The following is a 27975-nucleotide window of genomic DNA, read 5'->3' on the forward strand; positions in this document are numbered from 1 at the left end:
AAATCAGCTACTTCACTGCATAAAAGCTCTTTATTTAGACTCTTGTCCTCAACTCGGTAAACGGCCAAAAGTCTTTGGGATGAGAGAAATGGTGAAAGGTTAGTAAATATAAAAAGTGAAAATCACACAAGACTTTTAAAAAATTACATTCAGCAATTATATTTTGGTAAAAACACACAGCAATGATTTGTGCAAATACAGTGAATTTGTACATAGAACTAGAACATATGAAAGTGCTAAAGGAACAAACCTTAAATATGTCCCATCAAAACATTCACTCTTAGGGGAAAAGGTTGAAGTATACTCAAGTACAAACACACAGGTCCAGTCATACATAGTATTCTTCATGTGGGTAGGCTTCCTTCTGCACCCTCTTGGATGTAGAGCACAAGTACTAGAGATCTAATTCAAAGGACTACAGGTGGAACTGCTTGCAGAACAGATCCACCCTTGTACATCCTGAAATGTGGGAGGTCAGCACTGGAATACCTCCCTTTTCACAGGTAGAAGACAACTGGACTGAATCCCTAGAGGTAACATATGGACTGGCATCAAGGCATGAGGTAAGCTGTAATGCATGCTACTGAGTAAGAACTTGATCCTGACTGCCATTTTTAGTATGTGCACACAGCATATAGTTCTGTTACCATGCTATAAAAACAACGCTCTATAAAAGTAGATCTTATCTTCTCAAAGGAAAGACTTCATATAGTCACCAGGAATGAAAGTATATTGGTACAGGCCAGCATGAAATATTGGAACCAAACTGGCTGAAGTAGAACCTCCCATCTTCTGCTTCATGTCTTCCGTAGAGAGAGGGCTGTGGTGAGAAATTTAAATTACTTTGACCTCTGGCAGTCAGTGATATGTAACATTTGAGAAATAACCATTTAACAATATAAGATACTTAAGGTAGGCCACAAGTCTGAGAACTGTGCAAGCAATTCTGTACCTGTGGGATTTGGACTTTTGTTTTCCCATTAACAGCCCCCAATGCTATACAATATAGCAATAATTTTGAGTTTCAAGCCAGTTTCTAATGTTAGTTAAAGGCATCTGCTGCTCTGACAGAAAAACATGCCGAATTTACCATATGATATGGCAGGCATACTTATCAGTACTGACCACTTTGTCCTTCATGCTGTCAAAATATAAATCCAAAAGGACCGGGTATTTAATGTACAGCACTCTATATAAACATAGAAAAGTAGAAACTGTTACATCCAGTATCAGGTTCTACCACAGAACTTCATTTAGCACAATATACCAGCAATTCAAAACAGATTTCCAACAACAGATACAATCAACTCCTGAGGCAGGCACTGTAAGGGAAGAGAGCAGAAGAGATCTCCAAAATGTTACTTTCAGTTGTTCAGATTGCACGGACATCAGTCATACAAAGTGAACTTCGCAGCTTCACCATTTGGCAGTCTAAGATAAAGTGTCCTTGATCTCTCTGAAAAAGGGGCATTAAGAGCTTTGATTGTTTTTAATTTGCACAATAAAGGTTCTCAGAGTAGAAGAGTTCATTGTCCAGCTTCTGTGGACTACAAAGAGAGTTAACCCCACAATCCAAGTCCTCAGTGGAGACAGGAAGAAAGCCAGAGCTCCATAGGTCTGCAGCAGGAAAAAGCAGGAGTAGACTTGCCAGGAAAACAGGAGTGCCATGGTGAGGTGGACAGGCACAGCATGACGTCGTTTAACATTATACAGGTGGGAGCCAAAGCAGTTTCCTTGGCAACGCAGGAATAGGCACCAACACAGATATGCCATCAAAGGTATGTTGAAAAACATCACCTGAGGGGAGAGGTGGGAAAGGATACAAATTACTACTTTTTCTCAACGTATGAACAGGGTATGGAAGAATGTGGAAAGTTACAAGGGTACTTAATGGGTCTGATTTGTGAACCCAGAAGCAGAGTTCTGCACTGGCAGATCCAAATCCTTAAATCTTGTTTAGAAATTGCTTGCAGCTGAGGAACTGGAAGGACCAGAAAATCTGGGAGAGGTGGGAAATTTAGTGGCCTGTAAAAATTCAAGTTGCCATGTCTTAGCTTCATCAAAGTAGTGTACTGTCATAATTTATCCTTTCCAGATCTGCCAGTACTGTACAGAATGTATCCTTGTAGACCATTCATGTGCGATCCCTTATAGTTTGGCAGGTGTGACAAGAGTTAGCGGAGGGAGGGAAAAGTCTTGCCATCAAGTTTGGCCATTTAATTAAGCAAAGTGAAATTGCCATGGTTTTCTGTGTTTACAACACATACACAAACCCCGAAGAGAAAGGCATTGCGGCACTGAAGAGGAGAGGAGGTCATCCCTGATTTTACAGATGTGCTGACTACAATATCTTATGCAAATTGCACAGTAGTTTGAAGAAAGAAAAACAACCACAACATGGTGGCATTATTGCTAAAGAAGGCAAGTAGCTTTGTTGATGTGCATCACTATTTTTAGATGAAGAGCTTCTGCAGTACAACAGGAAGATCGGAAATCTGATGAAAATTAAAAATGTAGAGAGAATTGTGCACACATGGGGAAGAAGAGTTGCTGTTCTTGTCACAAGTATTATCTCATGAAAGGGTACATGATATCACATGATGCTAGCTACAATCCACATTGGTCTTTTCAAGAGCTACTTGAATCAACATCTAACTGCTGTGAATCTTTCAGAGCACATAGCTGTATGCTATGTGGCCTCCGGCTAGCAACAAAATCTGGTCCCCTGGGCTGAGGGAGCAGGGCACTTCCGCTTGGCACTGCTACCACCCCAAAGGCCTAGATTGGATTTTGATATCTTGTTCCAGAATTGTGCCAACAGATAAAATACAGTGATTAGAATTATACTAAAATAACTGGACTGAAAGTATTGCATGCAACTTGTCACATTCCAACCATAACTAATAATTTATTAACTTTTCCTGAGATGCAAAAGCATTTGGAAACAGAAGTTTCACCATTTTGTCGAGTATCCTACCTGCAAAATTCCAACTAGGAATGTTATACTGCCTTGAAAGAAATGGCCATCAACTATCACTCCAAAAGAAAAGCAAGCGCCCATGTGACCGTCTATTATCTCACCAATAAACCAGGGACCTGCAAAGAAGAAGAGTGGAAATCATATTCAGCGTGGTAAAAAAAATCTTTTTTTCCAGCTACCACTAAAACATTTATCCAGCAATAAGGAAGACACATGTTCAAACACTGCCTGGAAATTGTGGTAGAAATGGTTAGCTTGGCAAGATACTCCTGTGAATTCTCAACCACTGATACAGTGTCAAATTATGCCATTGATATGTAAAGATTTGTGAGTCTATGCAGTGCTTTAGAGGTATAAAAGGCTAACTTACTGAGGGGGATCCCAGCCCTATACTGCCACTACACTAAGCGAAGTTTGAAGTCTTCCTCCATCTTAAGGAGTTCTCCAACTTCTGGCTCTTCTGCTGGTGGGAGGTAGAATGGACCCCACTATCTCAGCCTAAAATTTTCTATCAGGCAGATGAAATCTGATTTGTATAAAAGAAGGAATTCTAGGAAAGTGTACTCAGAGATGCTGAGTGAAGTCAGGAAGATAAAGGACGACTTTTTGAAGGTACCATGATCCTCAATATAGCTTTTTTGGTGGTCAGTGGGAATACCTTTTTCACCAGCAGAAAAACTCATTAGATCCAATCAATAAATGTCCACCTACTAGTGGTGATTTAGGATCTTATTTTTGTTGGGGAGAGTGGAATGAGACTTAAGAGATCAACTCTTTATTACAGTCTAGGAAAATCAGACATTGGCCAGCTGGGTCAATGGAATGGAAACACCAGCTGGATATGCCATACCAAATACCATTATGTACTAGAGATGGTCAGAAAAATCTGTAACTTATCAAAGAAGGATACATATATTGCATTGGACATTGCATGGCTAGTAAAATAAAACTGTCAAAATATCACATGAAACTCATTATCATTCTATTCTCCACTAAATAGATACACTATATGGCCTCAATTTCAAGTTAATTTTTAGAATTCATGAAATATAAATTCATGATTTTTCCCTGAAGGCATCCTCTGCAATTATCAATTACATGTAAAGCTTTAAATGAAATATTTGTTTTATTTTAAAATGTAATAAATTCAAAGCTTTCAGAGATTTTCTGCTAGAAACATACTGACATATCAGCAAAGCCCATTCCTTAGCATGACTTACCTAAAGCAGTATATAAGCTCAGCAGCAAAAAGAAGTAAAAGAATAGGTTTGTTTTGCTCAAGATGTGCAGTGAAAGAGAGGTCTGCTTTGCCCTGGTCAGAGGTCCTAAAATGAGAAAAAATTAATTTAGTGGGGAAAAAAATCAGAGCTGCCTAAAGGCATTGCCTCTCCTGCATTGCCTTTAGGAGATATAAAAGGCATCTTTGGCCACTGCTACTTGGCCACTGCTATTCAGCTCAATGTGGGACTCAGCCCTTCTGTGGTATGGCTGACCAGCCCAGGTGTGAGTTGGAGGCCACTGGCCCACAGGAAGCATCCAGGTGCTCTCAGTGGTCAATCTTGGCTCTGCCTGTGAGGTAGGTTAGGCTAAAAATGGGTAACTGGCCCAGGGTCACCCAATGAATCTCCAGGGTAGAATGAGGAGTTGAGTCTTAGTCTGAAACCCTAATCACTACACTTCAATGGCTTTTATGGGGTGCCTGCTGTTCAACATTAGCAAGTAGGTGAGTCATGCCGGGCCTGGCCCCAATGAGTCTTCCCTCAAAGACTAAAACAGCCATTGAAAGGGCTCCCTCCCTGGCTTTTACTGAGAGAAACTACAGCTGTTGCATTTGTCTAGCAGCTGTCAATGAGGGCATCTGATTCTTAAAACTATAGGCACTCCTTTTTTATTTTGGTTATTTTTTTTATCCTCAGTTTTAGCCAACTTGGGTATTAGAATATAGATAGACAATGATGGTTTACAACGGTTGATAAGAGATTGTCAGCATTCAGTTCTCTCTGTAGCCATGAGAGCATTTGCGTTTAGGTGCAGGTACTATGTATGGTGTCTTGTTAAATAACTTTGATTTAGGTATGACTTAAGTTCTTCTGGTCTTTTTTCAAACGAAGTCAACACATCTGAAATCAGTTCAGCTCCAGCTCACATGAGACAATTCACTTTATAATGCTCATTTGCAAAGCAGGGTAGAATCTTAACAAGTCTGGCCAGATACAAATAAATATCAACAGTAAACAGGGTTGCCAGTTGGCTGTAAAAAAAAAAAGTCCTGTTCCTTTCATAGAGGCTTAATTTACCTGTCTACATACTGAGCCTCTATGAAAGGTACATATAATTTTTTCTCCAGCTGGTTGGCATTGCTAGCAGTAATATATAATTACCATAAAGCATATAGGAAATAAAAGGAACTATTAGAACATCCAATATTAGAAACTGTAATTTGTATTAATTCATTGCAGTGCATTGAACAATTAACTGTTAACACAGCAGCCTTTTTATCCCCTGCCTACTGCATATCACATGAAGTGACTTATACCAGATCCAAAAGTATTGATCTTGATGGACCAGCGATTTGCTCTCAAGGGCTGTGGCTCTCCAGGGTCTCAGGCTGCGGCTGTTCATATCATCTACTACCTGACACTTTTAACTGGAGATGCCAGGGGTTTAACCAGGCGCCTTCTGCATGCCAAGCAAATGCCCTACAACTGAGCCACAGCCCTACCCGCATCCCTTTAAGAGGATAAGGAAGAAGCTAAAAGCAGCCCAACCTGTCTAAATAAATCCCCATATATAATTTTACATCCTAATGATTTATTCTGTCTAGGATCAGTTTTATTTTACAAATAGGCTGTTAATGACAGGGTGTTTTGGAGGACATTGATTCATAGGGTCCCCATGAGTTGACAGTGACTTGACTGCATTTAACACACACACACACCCATGCACGCACGCACACACAGAGGATCAGTTAGGCTATCATTATTTTTTAAAAGAGAAGCCCTCATTTTTGTCAAAATTTCATTATGAACTGGTAATCTCAGTATAAATAAAAAAGATTCTTCTCTGACTGAGAGCTCAAGAAGATATTGTAGGGTTATATAATTCATCTATAGCAGTGATGGCAAACCTTTTTGAGACCGAGTGCCCAAATTGCAACCCAAAACCCACTTATTTATCGCAAAGTGCCAACACGGCAATTTAACTTGAATATGGAGGTTTTAGTTTAGAAAAAACGGTTGGCTCCGAGGCGTGTGTTACTCGGGAGTAAGCTTGGTGGTAGTTGGTGGCTTTGTTTTGAAGCAACCATGCAACTCTTCCAAAGGGTGAATCACGACCCTAGGAGGGTTTACTGAGAAGCCCCATTGCCAGCAACCTATCTTACTCCCAGGTAAAGGATCGCACTTTAGTTCTTTGCATGGAAATCAGTGGAGTTTAACAGCGCTTAACAGGGTTACCTACACTGCTTCCCCAAAACTAGGTCTTAGGTTTAATGCTAATAATCGAGCCCAGCAGCCCAGGCCAGCCTAGATGTGTATGTGGGGGGGGGGGGGACTGCGTGTGCCCACAGAGAGGGCTCTGAGTGCCATCTCTGGCACCCGTGCTATAGATTCGCCACCACTGATCTATAGCATGGGAAAGGAGGATATGTTTCTATTTTTTACATAAACACAGTATGTGTAGATAATGGGAGCTAAACCTGCCTCACTGTGCTTCAAACTGTGGAACAGAACAAGAAAAGAATGATAAAAGTTGATGACATAGAGGAAAGAATGATAAAAGTTGCAGTTGAGAAAGGCTCTTACCTTTCAGTGATGGCCTTCCTAAATACCGGAAAATAATCAGAAAGACAACTTGGATGATAACCACCAGTGCAAATACTACTCGAACCTTAGAAAGAAAAGAAAAATGAAAAACACTGTCATTTCAAAAATTCTGACAATAAGGTGATAAAAGATAAACCTAAAGATTTTATGCTTAACTGAGACATGCATTTTAAATCTAAACTACACATTTTTACTATTTTGGGATGTCTGAATAGAGGACATGTCAGTATTCTGAATCTATGCTATCCTTTCTATGGATTAATGCATAGTCACCAACTTAGTTATACTCCTTTTGAGCAATCCCATCCCATCAGAGTGCACATAAATGTCATTTATTTATTGCATGTGGAAGTTCAGAGGGAAGAAGTATAGCCTGAAGAATAACCAGTTCTAGACTAACGCTAAATTTTGTAAGAACTTGTTTAAATACATATGTTCTCATGGCTTCATGACTTTAGGATGTGAGTGGAAGTGCTTCTTTTTGAGATGCAACCGTTATGTGAAGAGTACATGGAATTTGTGGAGCAGAGATAACAATACTTGGCTTCTTTCTTCCTGCTCATAGCCTGGTTGGCACTCAAACTCACTCTCTCTTGCTATTTTGGTGCTAGCATATATGTGCAAAATATTTATTTTATACTGTAAGCTGCCCTTTATCTTATAACAAACATGCAACATGGATGACTACTATCAAGGACAAAACCAAAACCCTGTAGAGGCTAGACCAAACAGCGAGCAAGTCAGTTTATACAAAGATAAGTTAACCACTTGAATGACTTAGCTCCTGCCCTCTTCGAAATAAATAGTCACCCTCCTAAACTAAATTCACTACCTATACCATTACTTCTCTATGCAGATGATGTGGTGCTTTTGTCACACGCTAAAATTGGTCTCTCGCATTTGATAAGGCAGTGTGCAGAGTACTGCAATCTAAATAAGCTGAAAAATCAATTATAACCAATCAAAATGTTTGGTTTTTTCTAAATGCCTAAAGATTCAAAAATGGAAAATTAATAATGTCATTCTCCAGCAGGTTAAACAATTCAAGTACCTAGGTATTACTTTTTCTTACAATCTTTCTTGGCACCCACATTATAACACTGCTCTTACCATGGCCACTAACAGCTATAATGCTACCTCTTGATTTTTTTACTACACAGGCAATAAGTATATTCCTGCCGCACCTAATGCCAAAGTTGGAACTCAGCTTCTATATTGGTCCCCAATTTGGATTATGATAGTTAATCGAACCATCAATATTTTGCAATCCATTTTTTTCCATAAAGTAATGTGATTCCTTAATTGTGTTTCCTTTGCGGCACTATGCCTTGAAATGGGTCAATCTACCTTTGAGACCATGACATGATTAAGAACGTTTAAATATTGGCTTAGGATTCACCATCAACAAAATTCTTCCAGCCTTATTTGTTCCTTCTTATCAGATGCAAAGTCCAGAGGTTGGTGCAATACCATCGAGAAGAAAATAGAAAGTACTGGCCTCTTGACAGAAGCTCTTCACATGCTTACCTCTAAAGAGGCCTATCAGTCTCTAAAAACCAAACTTCTAGACTGAGATTTGCAATCATGGTCGAGTATGGCAAAAAACAAAACAAAACCCTGTTCCCCTTTAATCCTAGCAATACTCCCACTCAAGGTCAAATAGCCAAATATTTAATCACTTTGACCAATCCAGCACAAAGGCGAGCCATGGCATTCTCTAGATGCAATGTTTTGCCTTCAGCTCTTCTCTCTGGGAGATTTAACAAACTGGACAAAGCCCAAAGGCTACGTCCTTGTAAATCAGGACAAATTGAATCTTTAGCCCTTCTTCATTGCTCAAGAACTGAGGGAGTCAGAGAAAAGTATGCAACCCATACTCCATTGCTTACCACTAATTCTGCTGATTCAGTTGTAATCTCAAGGCTTTTGAGTAATCCTGATCCTATATGCAGTGAATATCTTGCAAATTTCCTTCTTGAAATAATTAAGTGTAAATGATATATTTTAATGGTTTTCATGCTTATCAACTGTAAATTGTATTTTATCCTCTTTTTATCCTCTTTTAAATTTATTTATTTATTTATTTATTTATTTCGATTTATTATACCGCCCCATCCCCGTAGGGCTCTTATGTCAATAAAGGCTCATTCATTCATTCATTCATTCAAGTTAAACACTTTTAATATTGTATTTTTGTATTAAAGTAAACCTATTGAATGAAACCATGTGTCTTTTTTCTAATTGAGCCATATAATTACAGAATATCACAACTGTGTAATTAGGCTTGTATATATAACATAACCAAAGCACATGCTCATATATTCACTGCAATACTACTATGTTATTCAATTACATTAAATCAACATGCTCGAACTTTGAGACTAAATTACAATATAATCATAAACAAACTGGCACAAAAACTGTACACTGATCTGTTGGACAATGATATGGCCTCAATTTGTATAGACATAAACATCATTGGATAATTATATATCTCCAATTTGTACGAACAGATATAACCAGATTCCTGATAATTAAAGCTTTTTCGAGGACTAAAAGGTCTTCCTCGATAGTATGTAAATTTCTTCTATTTTGAGGGAGCTCCAATTTTTCTAAAGGGTAGGTCAAATGCTTATGACAATTCCTTAGTTTGATTCTCCAATCTCTCTCCAAGCCCTTTCACTAGTGATCAAAAACCTCTTACATGGAAATAGCTCTCCAGGAACACCTGATACCCTGAAGACCTTTTAGGGCTCAAAACAGCTATAATTACCAGGAATCTGTTTACGTCACAGTTGCTGTAATATTCTATGAATGTATAGGCTCAGTCAGAAAAATGACACATTGTTTCATTCAATAGGTTTACTTTAATACAAAAAAATACAAAATTAGAAGTGTTTAACTTACCTTTGTATAAGCCAACTTGCCCACTGTTTGGACTAACCTCTACATGGTTCTGTTTTTGCCTTTCTCTTTATGGGCTCACTACAGTGTGTGTATTGTGACTACACCAGCAAACAAATTCTAAAAGTACATTTTTCAGCATCCAACCAAGTTATAGTTTGGTCAACTCTAGGGCAAAAGCTGAGACTTCAGAAAAATACATAGTCCATAAACAAACTCCAAACATTTGAATGACTCATAAAACTTAAGAACTCAGTAGGAGGAAAGACAGCAGAAAAAAACATGCTAAAATGTTCTAGGGCACATACCTATACATGCCCTCTAACAATACTAACCCATATATAGTGGTCAGCAAGAAGAATCCAAGATGGTAAGAGGTCAAACTTAAGAGAAAGGTTTTCCTCCATAGCAAATGGATGATGTTGAGTAGTGCTATTACCACTCACATCCTAAAAAGAGAACACAATGAAGAAATGAACTACTATTACAAGCAAAATGTCCAGTATTTTTACTTTTAAAAACCTCATCTTTCCCCCAAAAGCTCAGGATGGCACACATGTTCCTTTTCATATTCACTATGACTGTGCAAGGTAGGTTAGGTGGAGAGAATGATTGGCTGTAAGTCACCCAAGGAACAGCATGTGGTTGAAAACTGAGTTTCCATGGTCATAAACCAGTGATAGTCTACCATATCAGCATTATGATGGGCAGGGTATGCACATATATCCTTGTACACTCCAAGAATCATGGAATCTCTGTTTGGGTTACTCAGTGTCAAGGGTAGAGAGAAGGATTTACCATCAGCATCTCAAATGCAGAAAAAGTATCACACAGGACTGAATGGTAACCATTCTGTTGCAGAGGAAGTGAAAGGATACATTTGGAGATGCCACTAAGGTGCTCCGTGTCTCTGGTGACCCCAAATGTTAAGAATCACACCTGCTCCTACCTGTAAAGCCTTATCCTTAGTTCTGCTCTTGGTCATGCTAGAATGTGACACACATGTTGGAAATTGGCTACACACACAATATGACTGGTAGGTCTTCACATTTTGTCTCTCACCTACCTTTGGAACAACTCTGTTTAGAGAGGCTGAAATATCATGTAACCAAAAATCATTCACTGGATGTTTACTGAGGAGCAAGAATTTATCTAGGTCTTCCAATCTTTGAAGGCTACCAAACATTATATGATAAAAAAATAAGCTGCAGCAACAGAGAGCTCACCTGAACTGTTACATTTATTTGATGAAATCCATGACTGTAGCTTTGGGGGCTCCATTTCAGTACATAGAGGGGTCCAGACACCTGAAGAGCGTCACCAAGATGAATGCCATCAATACTGACTTTGACAAACTTGATAGGAGATGGAGAAAAGGCCAAAATTCTAAGAAGGAGAAATGAACCAGTATACAGGGGGAACTTGTTAAGTGTATATCATAATTATTACAATAACTGCTATGTCTTCTTTTTTATATGTAACTGTAGAGATAGGGTCCTGACTGGTGTATGACAAAATGCTCCTCTCTGGATGGTCTTTTCCAGAAAGTTCGTGGAGCAGAGATAACAATAGGAAAAAGCTGGGGATCCAGAATCAGAATTTGCTTTATTGTAGAATGTTCATTTTAAAAATTGGTTTTAACATTAAACATTGCCCTAATACATGGCTAACAAACTGATCAAGGAGCTGGTTAAAGGTCACATTTCCTGTGCATCATACACATAGTACAAGGTTATCTAGTCTCTTATGTAAAAGCACTTATTAAGAATACATAGACTAGCCACATGCTCATGAGAGATTTGTTAAAGCTTCTAAAAATCTCAACACACCATCAGGTTACCTGATGTGGGTAGAATGAAGAATTCTCTGCAGTGGTTCATGAGCAGAACTACTATAAAGGAATGGCTTCGGACAGGTGACAAGAACTACAGGCCATTTCTCAAAATTCACATCAGCAAAACTGAAGAGATCATGATCAAATGCAAGAATCCTGAACCTGGTATTCAATAATTAAAAATAATAGCTTTTAATCAACAAGGCACATTTTAAGGACAGAAAGAATCACAATACTGATGTTGAAACTACAGCAATCTCATGCTAGACATATTTAGAAATTTCCCCATGTCACATTCTGAACATGAAATTAAGGAAAGTTAGTAGAAAATACAAATATATATTGTGTCAATGCGTGCTATCTGTCCTGAAGGTTTCAGATTAGGATGGGATACATAGTTAAAATTAATAACATTATCACAGAATAACAGAATATTGTTAGGGTGTTGTGAGTTTTCCTCTGAAGATGCCAGCCACAGATGCAGGCGAAATGTCAGGAGAAAATGCTACTGGAACACAGCCAGTGGTGGAATTCAGCAGGTTTACACCACTTCGTCAGAACTGGTTGTTAAAATAGTGCCTGTAAACAACCAGTTGATAAATTATTTGAATCCTACCACTGGAACCAGTTGTTAAACTATTTGAATCCCACCACTGAACACGGCCATGCAACCCGGAAAACCCACAACATCCTAGTGATTCCGGCCATGAAAGTCTTCGACAATACAGAATATTGTTATCTTCTAAGGTTAGTAGCAATGACTAAATCTATCACGGTTGTCTCAAAAGGTAAAAGAAATGTGCAGCGTTTGCTCTTCCAGTGACACAGAATCCAGATATCAACAAAATACTTCACATTTTCTCAAACACTCAAACAACAATAAATTGGGTTGGATCGTAAGGTTTTGCAAAGGGAAGATGCTCATGCAAGAGCACACATAAGCTACAATTCTTCAGATTTCATTCTGAGACTTCGGCAGGACTGAAAGTTCCCTCCCATGCAGACTTAGGGTTTCCCTATTTTAACTAAGCCCACAATTTTCTAAACCTGTCCTGCAGTGTTCCAGTGAACAGGCTATTGTGGTCATATTCTTCTCCTGAGGTCCCAGTATGTAGTTTGGTACAGGTCAAGGCCAGTTTCACTGAACTACCCCCACGGTCCTGAGCAATTCGGTTTCCTTGAAGCCACAAGAGGCTCAGTGTTTGGTTATCCCTACTATATTCTATAACAAGGACTGTAATTAAAGAGAAGGCTTACTGCCAATTTTAAAAAAATGGGTTGGGATTTTGTTGATGCACGCAAAAATTCAGAAACCAAAACTTTAAGTAAAATATTTTTTAAGGTTTATTGAGAGCTGCTCCTGCTCAATAAACAAAACAACTGAAAACGCATAAGCAAAGGTTAAAATAGCAGTTTAAAACATTCGGGAGTGTAGTTCTCCTTACAGCAAATACAAGCAAAGGAAAAACAAGAAATATAACTGATAAAACTAACAGAGTTTAATGGCTTGAAATACTTAAGATAACAGGCAGGACATCAAAACAGAGTAACAGCAATGAAAATAAAGACAAAGATAAAGAAAGATAGATAGATCATAATGAGAGTGTTGAAAGGCAATTATACACAAACTACTGGTCAGGTGGTATAAACAGACCAATAATGCTCTCATAGTAACTTGCTGAGTCAGTTTGGCAAAAAGTCATAGTTGCTAACAGGTGTAAATGCTTAACAAGATGGTTAGAGTCTTAATTGCAAAGAACACAATCTACAGCTGGGTATAACTTTTAACTGAAGCAGCTACAGGTTGGAGAAAATTAAAGTGGTACAAACAATTTCTCCACAAGGATGATCAAAATGTTTTAACACACTTTCCAAGGTCAATACCACCATCACAACCAAAATAGTACTGGAACCTATTGCTAAAGTTGATGAATACAATAAAGCAATCTTTCTAGACCTGGTGAAAAGGAAGATGCAACACCATATTGTGAATCAGCAACAGACACTGGTATTCAGGGAGGAAAAACCACGACAGGAAAAAGCATGTGCGTGACAGAACTCACTACTACAACAAAGGCTTCTGATCATTTACATACAACCTTGTCTCCTAAGCAGCTGCACATTTCAGAGTAGTAGTTTCAAACTTTGAATTTCATATGATCAGATGATCAAGAATCCTCCAAGTTCAAATAGATGAAATGATCTTTCTATTGACCACATCACTATAAATTTTGGAAAACGGGAAATGACACTTACTTCCGATTATCCTTCCAGTCTCCCAGCTCCAATTCTAGAGTGCCATGATGGTGCTGAGTGTGTAGGACTGGCATCAGACCACCTAGTGTGTGGAAGTGTCCACACAAATAGGCTGTAGCAGATCTAATCAAAACATCAGTTATTGTTGACTTTGAAGAAGGCATAGTTACTGATCATGCAAAATAAAATATTACTGGTTACTTTCAGCTGTGAAATCCTATACAGCACTCCTCTTTGAGGCTTGTAGGGGATGGGGAGAATAGGTTGCAAGGAGGAGGAAAGCAAAACAGATATTGCAAACCTTCTCTTAGCAGCAAGAGTTTGGGGTGATTTATAACTAAGTAAAGGTTGCAAGATTTAGGGGCAGCAGCTTGCTCTAAAATCTGAGAGCTTTATCATCATGTAGCAAGGGCTGCTTCCACAAAGATTTTTCCCTGCATCAACAGCAGGTTAGTGTGTGATTTCCTATTTTTTTATGTACACGTTGACAGACTCAGAGTATACAGAAACAACTACCTTGTCTATGGTAAGCCTAGTTTTACTCCATTTAGGGATTGGCATAAGCCACACATTTCAGCATTAGAAATAGCTGTAATGATAATGATGTGGGTTGAAGAGCATTAACATGAATAGTTATTAAAAACTGGAAACTGAAACAAATAAGGTGTGGATAAATTGTTAGAAGCCCTGCTCCCTGACACACTGCTATAGTGGTACATTGCTTGGCATAGGGTTAAGTGATAAGCTCTATCCTGGGCTTCCCTTGAGGTTGCTCCAGAAATTACAGCTGGTTTAGAAAGCAGCAGCAAGGGTCCTTACTGGGACCCCAGTAAGAGTGCACAAAGCTCCAGTGCTTAGCCAGCTGAACTGGCTGCCAGTTGAGTTCTGGATCAGGTTCAAGGTGTTGGGACTGACCTTTAAAGCCCTGAATGATCTGGGGCACCTGAATTTATGGGACTGGATCTTCCTAGATCTAATTCTATGTGGGACCCAGGACCTGGTGCAGGAAGTCAGTGTTGTTGAGCCAATAGGGAACAGCGACCACAATGCTGTCAGATTCAGTATCTCTGCATGCGAACAAGTGACAACTACTAATGTAGTTACATTCGCCTTCAGAAAGGGAAATTTCTCAAAGATGAGGGGGATAGTGCGCAGGAAGCTGAAAGGGAAAATCAAGAGAGTCAAAACTGTCCAGGATGCTTGGAGGTTATTTAAAAACACAGTAATAAAAGCTCAGCTGGAATGTGTTTCGCAGGTTAGGAAAGGCAGCACCCAGTCCAAAAGAAAGCCACCATGGTTAACAAGAGAGGTTGAGGAAATTATCTGAAAAAAGAAAATGTCTTTTAGAAAACGGAAGTCCAGTTTGACTGATGAAGAATATGAGAGGGAACACAAATGGTGTCAAAAGAGAAGCAAGTTAGCTGTAAGGGAGGCAAAAAAGGATTATGAGGCACGCATGGCTGCAAACATCAAGACCAGCAACAAACAGTTCTTCAAGTACTTCAAAAGCAGGAAGCCAGCAAGGGAAGTGATAGGCCCGTTAGATGACAAAGGAACAAAGGGTGTGCTAAAAGATGACAGGGAGATTGCAGAGAAACTGAATGAATTCTTTGCATCTGTCTTCACCCAAGAGGAGGTGAGGACAATTCCTGCACCTGAACCAAGCTTCTTAGGAGGCGAATCCGAGGAACTAGCAAAGATAGTGGTAGACAAGGAAGAAGTTCTGGCAGCCATTGATAAACTAAATGCAACCAAATCCCCTGGCCCAGATTGCATTCACCCAAGAGTTCTTAAAGAGCTCAAGAATGAAATTGCTGATCTTCTCACTTTAATATGCAACTTATCCCTGAAATCAGGCTCCATCCCTGAAGACTAGAACCAGGGGGCATTCCATCCCTGAAGACTAGAACCAGGGGGCATTCATTGAAAATGCTGGGGGGAAGAATTAGGACTAATAAAAGGAAACACTTCTTCACGCAACGTGTGATTGGTGTTTGGAATATGCTGCCACAGGAGGTGGTGATGGCCACTAACCTGGATAGCTTTAAAAGGGGCTTGGACAGATTTATGGAGGAGAAGTCGATTTATGGCTACCAATCTTGATCCTCTTTGATCTGAGATTGCAAATGCCTGAACAGTCCAGGTGCTCGGGAGCAACAGCTGCAGAAGGCCATTGATTTCACATCCTGCATGTGAGCTCCCAAAGGCACCTGGTGGGCCACTGCGAGTAGCAGAGAGCTGGACTAGATGGACTCTGGTCTGATCCAGCTGGCTTGTTCTTATGTTCTTATGTTCTAAGACTGGAAGATGGCCCATGTCACACCAATCTTTAAGAAAGGATCTAGGGGGGACCCGGGAAATTACAGGCCAGTCAGTTTGACATCTGTTCCTGGTAAATTAGTAAAATCTATCATTAAAGATAAAATTATAAAACATGTAGAAAAACAAGACCTGCTGAGGAAGAGTCAGCATGGCTTTTGCAGAGGCAAATCCTGTCTTACAAACTTACTAGAGTTCTTTGAAGGTGTAAACAGGCATGTGGATAAGGGGGAACCAGTGGACATTGTCTACTTGGACTTCCAAAAGGCTTTTGACAAAGTTCCTCACCAGAGACTGTTGAGAAAACTCAGCAATCAAGGAATAAGAGGGGAAGTCCTCCTATGGATTAAAAACTGGTTGAGAAACAGGAAGCAAAGAGTGGGTGTAAATGGGAAATTCTCACAGTGGAGAGATGTAAGGAGTGGTGTCCCCCAAGGATCCGTTTTGGGACCAGTACTCTTTAACCTATTCATAAATGACCTGGAAGTAGGGGTGGGTAGCATGGTGGCCAAGTTTGCAGATGATACCAAATTATGTAGGGTGGTGAGAACCGCAAAGGATTGCGAAGAGCTCCAAGTGGACCTTGATGAATTAGATGAGTGGGCTAAGAAATGGCAAATGCAGTTCAATGTAGCAAAATGTAAAGTGATGCACATAGGGGCAAAAAATCCAAACTTCACATACACGCTACAGGGGTCAGTGCTATCAGTCACAGACCAGGAAAGGGATTTGGGCGTCTTAGTTGATAGTTCCATGGGAATGTCAACTCAATGCATGGCAGCTGTGAAAAAAGCAAACTCTATGCTGGGGATAATTAGGAAAGGAATTGATAATAAAACTGCAAAGATTGTCATGCCCTTATATAAAGCAGTGGTGCGACCGCACTTGGAGTACTGTGTTCAGTTCTGGTCGCCACATCTCAAAAAGGATATTGAAGAGATAGAAAAAGTGCAGAGAAGGGCAACGAGGATGATTGAGGGACTGGAGCACCTTTCTTATGAGGAGAGGCTGCAGCTTTTGGGACTCTTTAGTTTGGAGAGGAGACGTCTGAGGGGGGATATGATTGAAGTCTATAAAATTATGCATGGGGTAGAAAATGTTGACAGAGAAACATTTTTTCTCTTTCTCACAATGCTAGAACCAGGGGGCATCCATTGAAAATGCTGGGGGGAAGAATTAGGACTAATAAAAGGAAACACGTCTTCACGCAACGTGTGATTGGTGTTTGGAATATGCTGCCACAGGAGGTGGTGATGGCTACTAACCTGGATAGCTTTAAAAGGGGCTTGGACAGATTTATGCAGAAGTCGATTTATGGCTACCAATCTTGATCCTCCTTGATCTCAGATTGCAAATGCCTTAACAGTCCAGGTGCTCGGGAGCAACAGCCGCAGAAGGCCATTGCTTTCACATCCTGCATGTGAGCTCCCAATGGCACCTGGTGGGCCACTGTGAGTAGCAAAGAGCTGGACTAGCTGGACTCTGGTCTGATCCAGCTGGCTTGTTCTTATGTTCTTATGTGCCAATATCACCCCTGGAGGACCTTATGTTCCTCCAACAGTAACCTTCTGGAAATTCTTGGCCCAAAGGACATCCAGATGGTCTCATCCAGCGCCAAGGTTTCTTTGACTCTGTCCTGGTGGAACTCCCTACCACCTGAAATAAAGGATGGGGATGTTCATGATTGAGGTGGCCGTGATCTATCATCTAGTCCTGCTTCCTCTTTTCCCTTTCCCTGCTCCTTTCCTTGCTTTTTCCCCAGTGTTCCTCCCTCACTTCCCTTATTATTTTAGAAAAAAATATGATTCAAGGGGTGGGGGCTTTTGGGTTCACTTATTATTTTTTGGAGAGAGTCCCCTGCAGGGACATCTTCTTTATTCCAAACCGCTGGGAAGTCCTACAATGTGTGTGCTGTTAATCCAGTGGTAGATATTTATATTATTCATATTTTGACTGTATTCAGGGTTGGTTATCAGACTAACATTTTATGGTTTATGTCATTATATTGTATGTTGTTATTGTTGTTCACCACTCTGAGTCTGTTGTTCACCACTCTGAGCAGATGCCTGAGACTGCAGCTTCAAGCAGGGTCTCTTATTGAACCACCACTGTCCACAAGGGAAGAGCAACTTACCTCATAACCATCCGTATTCCTGGTGATGGAGAGATGATTGTTGAAGTGGGATAGTGACCAAACCAAATAGTGTGGTTACTGTCTTGACTTTCAGAAGCCAGCAAAGACAATTCTTCCATTTGACTCTAAAATGAAATAATACCAGCAAACATTTTAGCAGCATATCAGCTCCACAGACAAGCAGATTGAACTAAATATACTTAAGTAGGTTTTATTACCTCTTGAGTAAACATGCATTAGATATAAATTATATCTCAATAATGTTTATATATATAAATTATATATCAACAATTTAAATTGTACATCAACAATTGTTCCATAAATGTGTGTACCGCAAATTAATATTTTAGATTTTTTTGCTAATAGTTTAGTTTTATTTTGTAATAATATATACTGTTACACACATGAAATGAAGAAAAAAAGCTTTACAAGACTGATTCCTTTCTTTTGACAATATTCTGCCCAATTACATCTATACTAGTGAAATCTTCATTCTTTTGCAGAGCAGACAATGTAATATTGAAATAAAAAGGTTTAACTTTGTAAACAAATGATTTTCTTGTCAGAATTGTTTTAACCTTCCCTAGCTTAACTAGTAGAAGCCTGGCAGCAGTTATTATATATAAAGGGGTTCTCTTGGGGTGTTTTGGTACTGACACCATGTAATTAAGTAATAAAAATTCAGGAGAGGGAATCATTGCAAAGTCAAGACCTTTTGACAATATAATGGAAACCATTTTTCCAATAACTTTGGGCTCCAAGACATTTCTGCCACGTGTGGAAATCATCTCCATGTAAGCCATTGCAATACCAGCAACAACTGCTTACTTGTATTCTTGCTAACCTGGCTAAAGGCAAATGCCGCTGATGGAGCATTTTAATGGCATTTTTTCAAAAACTGAGATTTATTGCAAAAGATAAACCAACAGAGATTAGATGCCACATCTTACCATCTAAATCGTGCCCTACTGTCTTACGCCATTTTTAACAAAGCTCTGACCAGAGGCCTATGTAAATATATATAGCAGCTTATAATAAAAGAATAATGAACAGTTACTTTCTGAGATAATGAGAACCTCAAAGGGGGTTAATTCACTCCCAAGTTCTCTCTTGGACCTTTAATAATCCCAAGCATCAGAATTACAATACCTCATCTGGGTATTTTTCCCTGCCTATCTCTCTTACCACCTATTACCCCAGAAATACCTTTCATATAAAACAGTATTATTTTTTAAGTATTATAGTGTATCAGCAAAAAGAAGCAATGTATAATGTTTATTCCAGTCTGCAGCTGAAATACACACGAACAATTACCCACCAGATCCAGAAAAATTGGTAACTTAGAGATGAATTCAAATCATAACTGATGGTGTCATAACACAAATTACTCATGCATATTGCTCTAAAGATTTATGTTATGCAGTAGTCAGTAAAATCTTAAAGCTCTGCTTTTCAAAGCAGACAGTGATGCAGTATGTTGTCTTTTACATTACCGCATTTAAAATCCCAAAGAAATTGTAGGGTCTCTTGGGACCTGGAATGAGGGTTGCATCAGCACAGACAAAAGAATATTTGCCAAAAGATGTGTGGTGGATGTAATGGAAAGAGCCATCCTTACGCCATGCAGAATACTTCCTGCCAAAACAAGAATGGGACATCACAGTCAAAAATGTCTGGAACAAGAAGGGAAATGAAAATAAACTCATCCCTCCTCACCCTCATGTACATTTTCCCACTAAAACCCCTTCAAGGCTAGAAATGAGAGAAGCAGAACTATACTTGCCCTCAATTCAATACAAACCTGTTTCTCAATTCAATACAACCACTCCTCCTCCCTCCCCTTCTCCCCAGGATGTGTGGGCCACGACCAGATGACGGGCTCCCTTCCCCTCTCCCCCTCTGTACGCTTCCCCCCCCCCCCAGATAAGCACAATTGGGGATTCCCACCTCCATCCTCAGAAAAAAAAATGGAGAAGTAGAGCTGCACAGAACACCATAATGGTTGCAGTAGGGAAAGGGACAACAGAACAAAGGAAAACAGTGGGGTGGGAGACTACCTTCTAAACTGTTATTTGTGTGGCTTCTTTAAGAGTCATGTTTCTTAAACACAGATATCTTTAAACAGAATGTCTCCATCCACCACACAATTAAGTTGCCTTCTTGGCTTCTTGGTACACAGGCTTACCTATAGTAATTCTTGACACTGTTCAGACTTGGAATGTTGAATGAATCTGAAGTGAGAATCCCATACAATATTAAACAATATTCCAAACAAACTTTCAATTGTGAATAATGAAGCAGAGGTGGGGGAGAGGTCAAGCTTACACAAGTGCACTGCAATAAGTGTGAGATGGAAATGAGCTAAATCTGGGAACACCAAACTTTGTTCCATAAAGCAAAGACCAAGACTACTTTTCATTGTATTGTTGAAGGCTTTCATGGCTGGATTCAACTGGTTGTTGTGAATTTTCTGGGCTGTGTGGCTTTGGTCTGGTAGATCTTGTTCCTAATGTTTCGCCTGCATCTGTGGCTAACATCTTCAGTGACATTCACAAACTGTTTCTACTGCAGGGAATGCAAATGCAAATACCAATGTAAATAGACTGAAAACCCCACCCACAATACAATGCAGTCAACCATACCTTTGCATAGCAAGTTCCACCCAAAACACTTACTGATTGGTTCCCCACCCTGGAACATATACCCCCACTAAACATTCCCTTCTCACTGGACACAGTGTGTAACACACTTCTCTCTGTGATACACCTCTGAAGATGCCAGCCACAGATGCAGGCGAAATGTTAGGAACAAGATCTGCCAGACCAAGGCCACACAGCCTGGAAAACCCATAACAACTACTTTTCATTGTTTATAAACTGCCTCATCACTAGCTGTTGTACTGTAACTGAGAAAAGAAAGTCATATCTACAGGCTTATAATCTTAAACACAAAAGAATACCAAGACAGAAGAAGAAACTGTTTGCTGCTTACACTGACAAGCCCTGTCCTAAAAACACTATCTCTAGATATGTGAATAAGTACACCTAGGAACCCTCCTGTTCCATTTCAACCTCTGGCTCAACATCTCTCTTACCATGATTCCCTTTAATGTCGATCCATTTGGTTTTTTCCATGACCTTAGTCCTCTTCAGGATTGTCTGGTATGTTTGCCACTCCACTTCTATCTGATCAGACCCAATGTTATCTTTTGTTTTAGCATCAGTCAAGTCACCTGTTAACCAACATAAAAACCCACACAGCACATTTTGCAAAAATCATACACAACAATGGGATGCATCACGAATAACAATTTTCTCTTATTGTCTGTCTGGTTGTGAATTTTATACTTTTGTCCATTGTTGAAAAGATAGTTCTTCCCCAGAGTTTTGCATCCATCTAACCATGCATCCTTCAACTTGTTCTATTTCTTTATCAAACTGAAGTAGTAGCTTATAAATTCATCCTAGCAAATGTTATTTTTGCTACATAATCACCTTTACAAATTCTGTCATTCTCCTTATTCCTTCTCTAGCTGACAGGCAGCCCCATCCAAACCAGGAGACAGAGGGCCATGGAAACAATGTAGTACCACTTTGCCACCTCCAAAAGGGCTTATCGACAGTGCAGGGAGCAGGGAAAATCCCTAGACCTCCCCACCACTGAAAAGCCCCTTAGGGCTGAATGGATGTATGCTGCTGAAAAGCAGACATAAGTTTGAGGGTGGGTGTGCCACACGACCAGCCCTCAATCCTGGTAGGAGTGACCTGACCTGCCCCCTTCGACACTGGCATCTGAGTGAAACGCCAGTGCAGCCTGAACTTCCAGGATCTGGGGCAACAGAGTGGTGGAGTGGCCGCTGGCACGTCTCTGGAGAGGGCAAATGCTCCAGAGTGAGGGTGCATCATTTCACTAGCCCTCTGCACCCCTCCATGGATGAGGCTCTTAATTTCCTTTCTTAGTCTTGAAACTAATAAAAAATATAATAGTCAGCTTGTATTTTTACCAAGACTTAATTTTTTCTTGAATGTCTCTCATATCTCCATAAATTATAAAATCAGTCTTTTTCATCACGTTCTTATCAAAATAAGTCTTTATAGGTGACATGAGTGGAGACACTGGAGGACTGATTCTTTTCTGTGAAGCTTCCCAAATTCTAAACAATCAATCTCTGATTACATGGCTCCTATTTTGTACTATATTTTTTCCTAATTGTTTTTTGTCCATAAAGAGTTATGTAATCCTTCTCCCAGATCTGATTTCATTACTCTCTGGTCTGGGTTTCTAATCCAATCAGCAATCCAAACCAGACTAGTGTTCGACAGTATAATGTAATATTTGGTACTGCTAATCCTGCTCTCTTTTTCTCATACTGTAAAATTTTGAATCTGATTTTTGACTTATTCATGTTCCATATGCACTCATCTGTTTCTGCCATGCCTTCAGGGTTTTCTCTTGTATATGAATTGGTAACATATGAAATAATATTTTTTAATTTTGGCAGTAGATTTATTATTACCATGGAAATTCTTCCTAGCTATGACATGCTTAATTTGGACCATCTTTGCATATTCTCTTGTATTTTTGTAGGTGTCATTTTATAATTAGCTTTAAATAATGTGTTTATTCCCAAATATTTAATTGGGTTTAAAGTCACATTGCAACCTATAATCTTATTAATATCTTCTTCCTGCTTCATTAAGAATTTCAAAATTATTTTAGTCTTCTTCCTATTACAACCCAATCTGGATGGGTGGATGAAGCAGCTGCTGGAATTGATGCGGGGTTTGTGCTGACATAAGTGGTACCTATGGCAACCAGTAGGGCAAACATGTAGGTAGGGTGAGCACTACAGAGCTCTTGGCACCCAACCTGGAAAGGTCTGCTGCCCCCAGAGCTGTGGCAACCCAAGGATGGATGCTGGGGATGGGCTATGGGTTTTTCAGGGAGGAGCTGACTTCAGTCGCCTTTCACCAGGCTTTTGACCTGGGAACACCAGTGGCATAACTAGGCAAATTGGAGCCCTGGGCAAAACCTGAGTTTGATCCCCCCGGTGCATGCCCGGTGCAATGCGCACCCCCCCGGGCCCCATGTAGCTATGCCCAGTGGGGTATCTAGGCAAACTGGAGTTTGGCGCCCCCGCCATGGGCAGCCACCCTCCCACACTGTGACCAAGCAATGATTTTTTACACCAGGTCGTTTCAAAGTCACCATCACATTATAGAACATGCCCCAACTCACAAATCTGAACACAGCAATAGGCCATGCCACACAGCAGAAATATTTTTTTTCTGAAAACATTTTCAAAATGCTTTCAAAATGTTTTATTACTGCTATAAAAACAGTATCACGTTCAATGTTATTTAAACTGGGGACCCCAGATTCTCCCCTTAAGGTGGATTTAAAAGGAGAATCTGGGCTCCCTCATTTAAACAAGTGATGCTGGAATTCACCCCCAAACAGCATCATTTTCAATGGTGTTTAAAGTAGGGAGCCCAGATTCTCCTTTTAAATCCACCTCAAAGGGAGAATCTGGGGTTCCCAATTTAAACAACATTGAAAGTGATGCTATTTTTGGGTTGATTCTCCCTCACCCTGAAACAGCATCACTTTCAATGTTTAAACTGGGAACCTCAGATTCTCCCTTTAAATCCATGCCAAAGGGGGGGATTTAAAAGGAAAATCTGGGGAAATTTGCGGAAATTTGCGGGGTGCCTGCTGTCAGGGGTGCAATTGTTAAGCTAGCAGCACCAAACTTTCAGGGTATCTTTAGGAGACTCTCCTAATGATACCACCCAGGTTTGGTGAAGTTTGGTTAAGGGGGTCCAAAATTATGGACCCTCAAAAGTACAGCCCCCATCTTCTGTTAACTCCCATTGGAAATAATGGGTGATGGGGCACCCCCTTTGGGAGTCCATAGCTTTGGACTCCCTAGACCAAACTTCACAAAAACTGGGTGGTATCAGTAAAAGACTCTCCTGATGATACTTCCCAGGTTTGGTGAAGTTTGGTTCAGGGGGTCCAAAGTTATCGACCCTCAAAAGTGTAGCCCCCATCTCCTATTAGCTCCCATTGGAAACAATGGGGGATGGGGCACACCCTTTGGGAGTCCATAACGTTGGACTCCCTGAACCAAACCTCACCAAACCTGGGTGATAGCATCAGGAGAGTCTCCTGAAACATCCCTGAAATTTTGGTGCTGCTAGCCTAAAAATGGCACCCTCTGCAGGCCAAAAACAGAAAAACACTGAAAATACAAAAAATCCCACAGACGGACCTGCAGTTTTTGCGCCCCCCACAAGGGGACGCCCTGGGCAACTGCCCACTTTGCTCAACGGGAGGAATGCCTCTGGAGAACACTCCTGGTGCAGACTGATGATTTAAGTCATTATTTCCAATGGAGTGTTTCAGGTAGCAGCGAGGTTTTTTGCCTTTTTTTCCAAGTGGCACTGCTTGCCAATTTCCTCTGTCAATTTTATAGCCTGAGAAGGATTCAGGTTTTTACTTTATTCATTATATAATTGGGCTGATGGGAATTGCAGTCCATAAACATCTGGAGTGCCATAGGTTCGCCACCACTGAATGTCATTAACTTTCTCAGAGCCTCAAGGCTAGACTATTGTAGTGCATTCTCAAATGAAATTAGGGGTGGAAGGTGGGGGATAGGGAGAAAGATTGCTCACCCGTTACTAAAACAAGAGCTGGTTGAATTATGTCAATGGTTTCAGTACAGAACTTTTCAAAATCAGTGGATCGACTGGGATCCCTAAACTTACTGATATGTAGATCTGATACCTGAAAGGAAAGGAACACAAAGTGAACATGGTAACTACTGAAGAATGTAATATTTAAGAAAGCAGTAATAGAAACAGCCATAAATATTTTTACTAAAAAAATGCACCTTATCAGATTTATGAAATGTACATCCACCATACAGATGAATTGAAATTAAAGGGTACCAACAACTGAGAGGTGAGAGGATAGTTAAAAAGAGAGAATAGTTCAAACCTATATGCAAAAAAAAAAAAAATCCACTCACAATGGGTGAGGACATCTCCCAACTGTTGACAGATGGAAAGTGCAGGATAAAACATAAAAAGCAGGTCGAATTAGCGTGATTATAGAGTTATAGCTGAACTAATCAAAGCCAGCAAAGAGTAGTGATTGTTTGAATTCCTTGTTGGCCCTTGAAGCTCTCTGCCTGACTTTGGGCCAATTTCTCTCTCAGCTTAATGGACTTCACAGGATCTCCATGAGAATAAAACTGAGTAGGGAGCGTTTGCAGGATGAAAAATGTAACGGAGTACAGAGTTCCCGGAGCTCAGAGGTAAGAACTATTGGTTGGCGGGTTAATTGCCCCTCATAGTTTACATCTCCCCCTGACAGACCTCAACACCAGGGGTGTAACGAGGCAGCCCTGGGCAAACTGTAGCCCTGGGCAAAACCTGATTTGGAGGCCCCCCCCCATGGGCGGCCACTCCACCACGACCAATTTTTTTTGGCACCAGGACATTGGTGCCTGCAGGGGGTGCATTTCTAGACATATCAGCACCACAATTTCAGCATATCATCAGGAGACTGTCCTTATGCTACTCCCCAAGTTTGGTGAGGTTTGGTTCAAGGAGTCCAAAGTTATGGACTCCCAAAGGGAGTACTTATCCCCATTGTTATTTCCTTAATGGGAGCTAATAGGAGATGGGGGCTACAGTTTTGAGGGTCCATAACTTTGGCCCCCCCTGAACCAAACTGCACCAAACCTGGGGGGTATCATCAGGGCAGTCTCCTGATGAGCACCCCGAAAAGTGTTGAGATGACTGTGCCTTCAGAAATGTCCCCCACAGCCTGCAACCAACTTTCATGGACAGCAATACAGAAAACTCAATGCCAGAACAAAGATTCTTGGGCAAATTTCACCAGGATAGTGTTCCTTGCAGGGGGCGCATTTTTTTGATGTATCAGCACCACTAAATATTATAGGGTATCATCTGGAAACTGTCGCTTATGGTAAATTCCCAAAAGTTTGGTGCAATTTGGCTTCTTAGGGGGGTCCAAAGTTATGGACCCTCAAAGGGGGTGCCCCATCCCCATTCTTTGCTAAGGAGATGGGGGCTACAGTTTTGAGGGTCCATAACTTTGGACCCCCTGAACCAAACTGCACCAAACTTGGGGGGGGTGCCATCATCTCCAGATGATACCCTGAAATTGTGGTGCCGATACATCCAAAAATGCACCCCCCTGCAGGAACATCCTAGAAATTTGCCCAAGTATCTTTGTTCTCTTTTGAGTTTTCTGAATTGTTGCCAATGGGGGTTGCAGGCTGTGGGGGGGCACATTTCTGAAGGCACAGTCTCAAAACTTTCAGGGTCTCATCAGGAGACTGCCCTGATGATACCCCCCAGGTTTGGTGCAGTTTGGTTCAGGGGGGCCAAAGTTATGGACCCTCAAAACTGTAGCCCCCATCTCCTATTAGCTCCCATTGGAAACAATGGGGGATAGGGGCACCCCCTTTGGGAGTCCATAGCTTTGGACTCCCTGAACCAAACCTCACCAAACCTGGACAGTCTCCTGACGATACGCTGAAAGTTTGGTGCTGCTAGCCTAAAAACTGCGCCCCCTGCAGGCCAAAAATGGAAAACCACTAAAATACTCAAAAACGAACCCAGCATTTTGATGCCCCCCACAAGGTGATGCCCTGGGCAGCTGCCCACCTTGCCCAATGGGCATTACGCCAGTGCTCAACACACTTGTCATTTACACGTTCCTTTACTTTTAAGAAACAGGAAGCTGAACAGTCAACATTCATTTTTAATGCTTCAATACTAGAATGCTGTCACTGCTTCATTCGTAGGTCGTTATCGCCGCATCAATTCAGTCCAAAGGAAACCTTCCCTGCTACCCGGATTCGGGATTTCCACGGGGAATTTCACCTCGCCTCACCTGAACGAGCCAGAAGAGGTTGTTTGTCTCATTGCCCGGGGCCGGCTCAGGGGCAAAGGAGCGGGCTTGCAGAACTGGTCGCCGGAGTCCCGAAGGGCTGTACCAGTCCAGCAGCAGCGCGGCCAGAGCGGCCGCGACCAGCCCAGCCGCCACCTTCAACATCCTCGCCTGACTGGGCAACATCCACGCGCCCCCGGGAACCAACGGCCACTGTCTGCAGGCCTCCGCCCAGCGCCGCTAACGGGGATCTTCGCTTCCGCGTGGCTTGCCGAAGACTTCATCCAGCTTTATGTCCTCCCGGGAGGACCAATTTGCCTGTGGGAGCCCTCAGTCCAGTAGGCGGCGATGGTAGTGCGCTGCTAAGCTGAAAACTGAAAGGAGAAGCGACAACATGACTGGGCACACGCCGATTCTTGTTCTGGGACCTCTGCAGCATCGGTTTCTATAAAGCAGGAGGCTAGAGACTAAGAAAAAAAAATCATTGCTAGCTTCCTAATTGCCGTTGGAAGAGGCACCGTTGGTTTTTCTAATGTTTTCTCCAGGCTGGAGGATTCCAGCCTAAGCACTGGAGATGTAAGGAGGGGAAGAAGTTACAGTTGGCACCGGAATCGAGGCTGTCTCCCTCTTGGAAGAGAGCACCGATGAACGCGCCACGCAGGCCAGCTATTTTCTGTGCCCTTTATCAATGAAAAGCTGGGACCATTAAACTGTGCGGAATACAGGGAAGCGACAATGTTTTATAAATTACTTCGACAGGGAACATTCCGAGCGATGCTCACGTTGCCAGCCG

At 41.1% G+C, this 27975-nt stretch overlaps 1 protein-coding gene across 3 annotated transcripts; it reads right to left on the reverse strand.

Annotated features, from left to right (window-relative positions):
* Window positions 1–138: 138 nt before the first annotated feature.
* TMEM62 (transmembrane protein 62) lies at window positions 139–27974 on the reverse strand. 3 transcript variants are annotated; one of them, XM_048484126.1, is made up of 14 exons: window positions 27186–27974; window positions 25025–25043; window positions 21346–21483; window positions 20437–20482; window positions 19745–19886; window positions 18252–18376; window positions 13799–13921; window positions 11549–11704; window positions 10935–11094; window positions 10044–10157; window positions 6784–6868; window positions 4201–4305; window positions 2978–3096; window positions 139–1797 (listed from the first exon to the last, which is right to left on the reverse strand). In XM_048484126.1, the coding sequence occupies exons 1-14, from the start codon at window positions 27366–27368 to the stop codon at window positions 1471–1473; spliced, it is 1842 nt and encodes a 613-aa protein (XP_048340083.1). In that variant the 5' UTR covers window positions 27369–27974; the 3' UTR covers window positions 139–1470. The 3 variants fall into 3 exon arrangements, with proteins under 3 accessions (XP_048340083.1, XP_048340082.1, XP_048340084.1); XM_048484125.1 differs by having other exon boundaries at window positions 24932–25043; XM_048484127.1 differs by lacking the exons at window positions 21346–21483; window positions 25025–25043; window positions 27186–27974 and having other exon boundaries at window positions 19870–19886.
* Between the last annotated feature and the right edge of the window lies 1 nt (window position 27975).

Source organism: Sphaerodactylus townsendi, linkage group LG02 (assembly GCF_021028975.2).
Source record: "Sphaerodactylus townsendi isolate TG3544 linkage group LG02, MPM_Stown_v2.3, whole genome shotgun sequence".
NCBI lineage: Eukaryota > Metazoa > Chordata > Lepidosauria > Squamata > Sphaerodactylidae > Sphaerodactylus > Sphaerodactylus townsendi.

What these genes read in the sequence shown, in the direction of transcription:
- TMEM62 (XM_048484125.1), bottom strand. Translation starts at nt 27,368, where the DNA reads ATGTTGCCCAGTCAGGCGAGGATGTTGAAGGTGGCGGCTGGGCTGGTC. An exon ending in CGACATTAAAGGGAATCATG is followed by an intron (nt 20,483 to 21,345) that starts GTAAGAGAGATG and finishes TTCTCACTTCAG; the next exon opens with ATTCATTCAACATTCCAAGT. An exon ending in TTGCTGACCACTATATATGG is followed by an intron (nt 6,869 to 10,043) that starts GTTAGTATTGTT and finishes TTTCTTTCTAAG; the next exon opens with GTTCGAGTAGTATTTGCACT.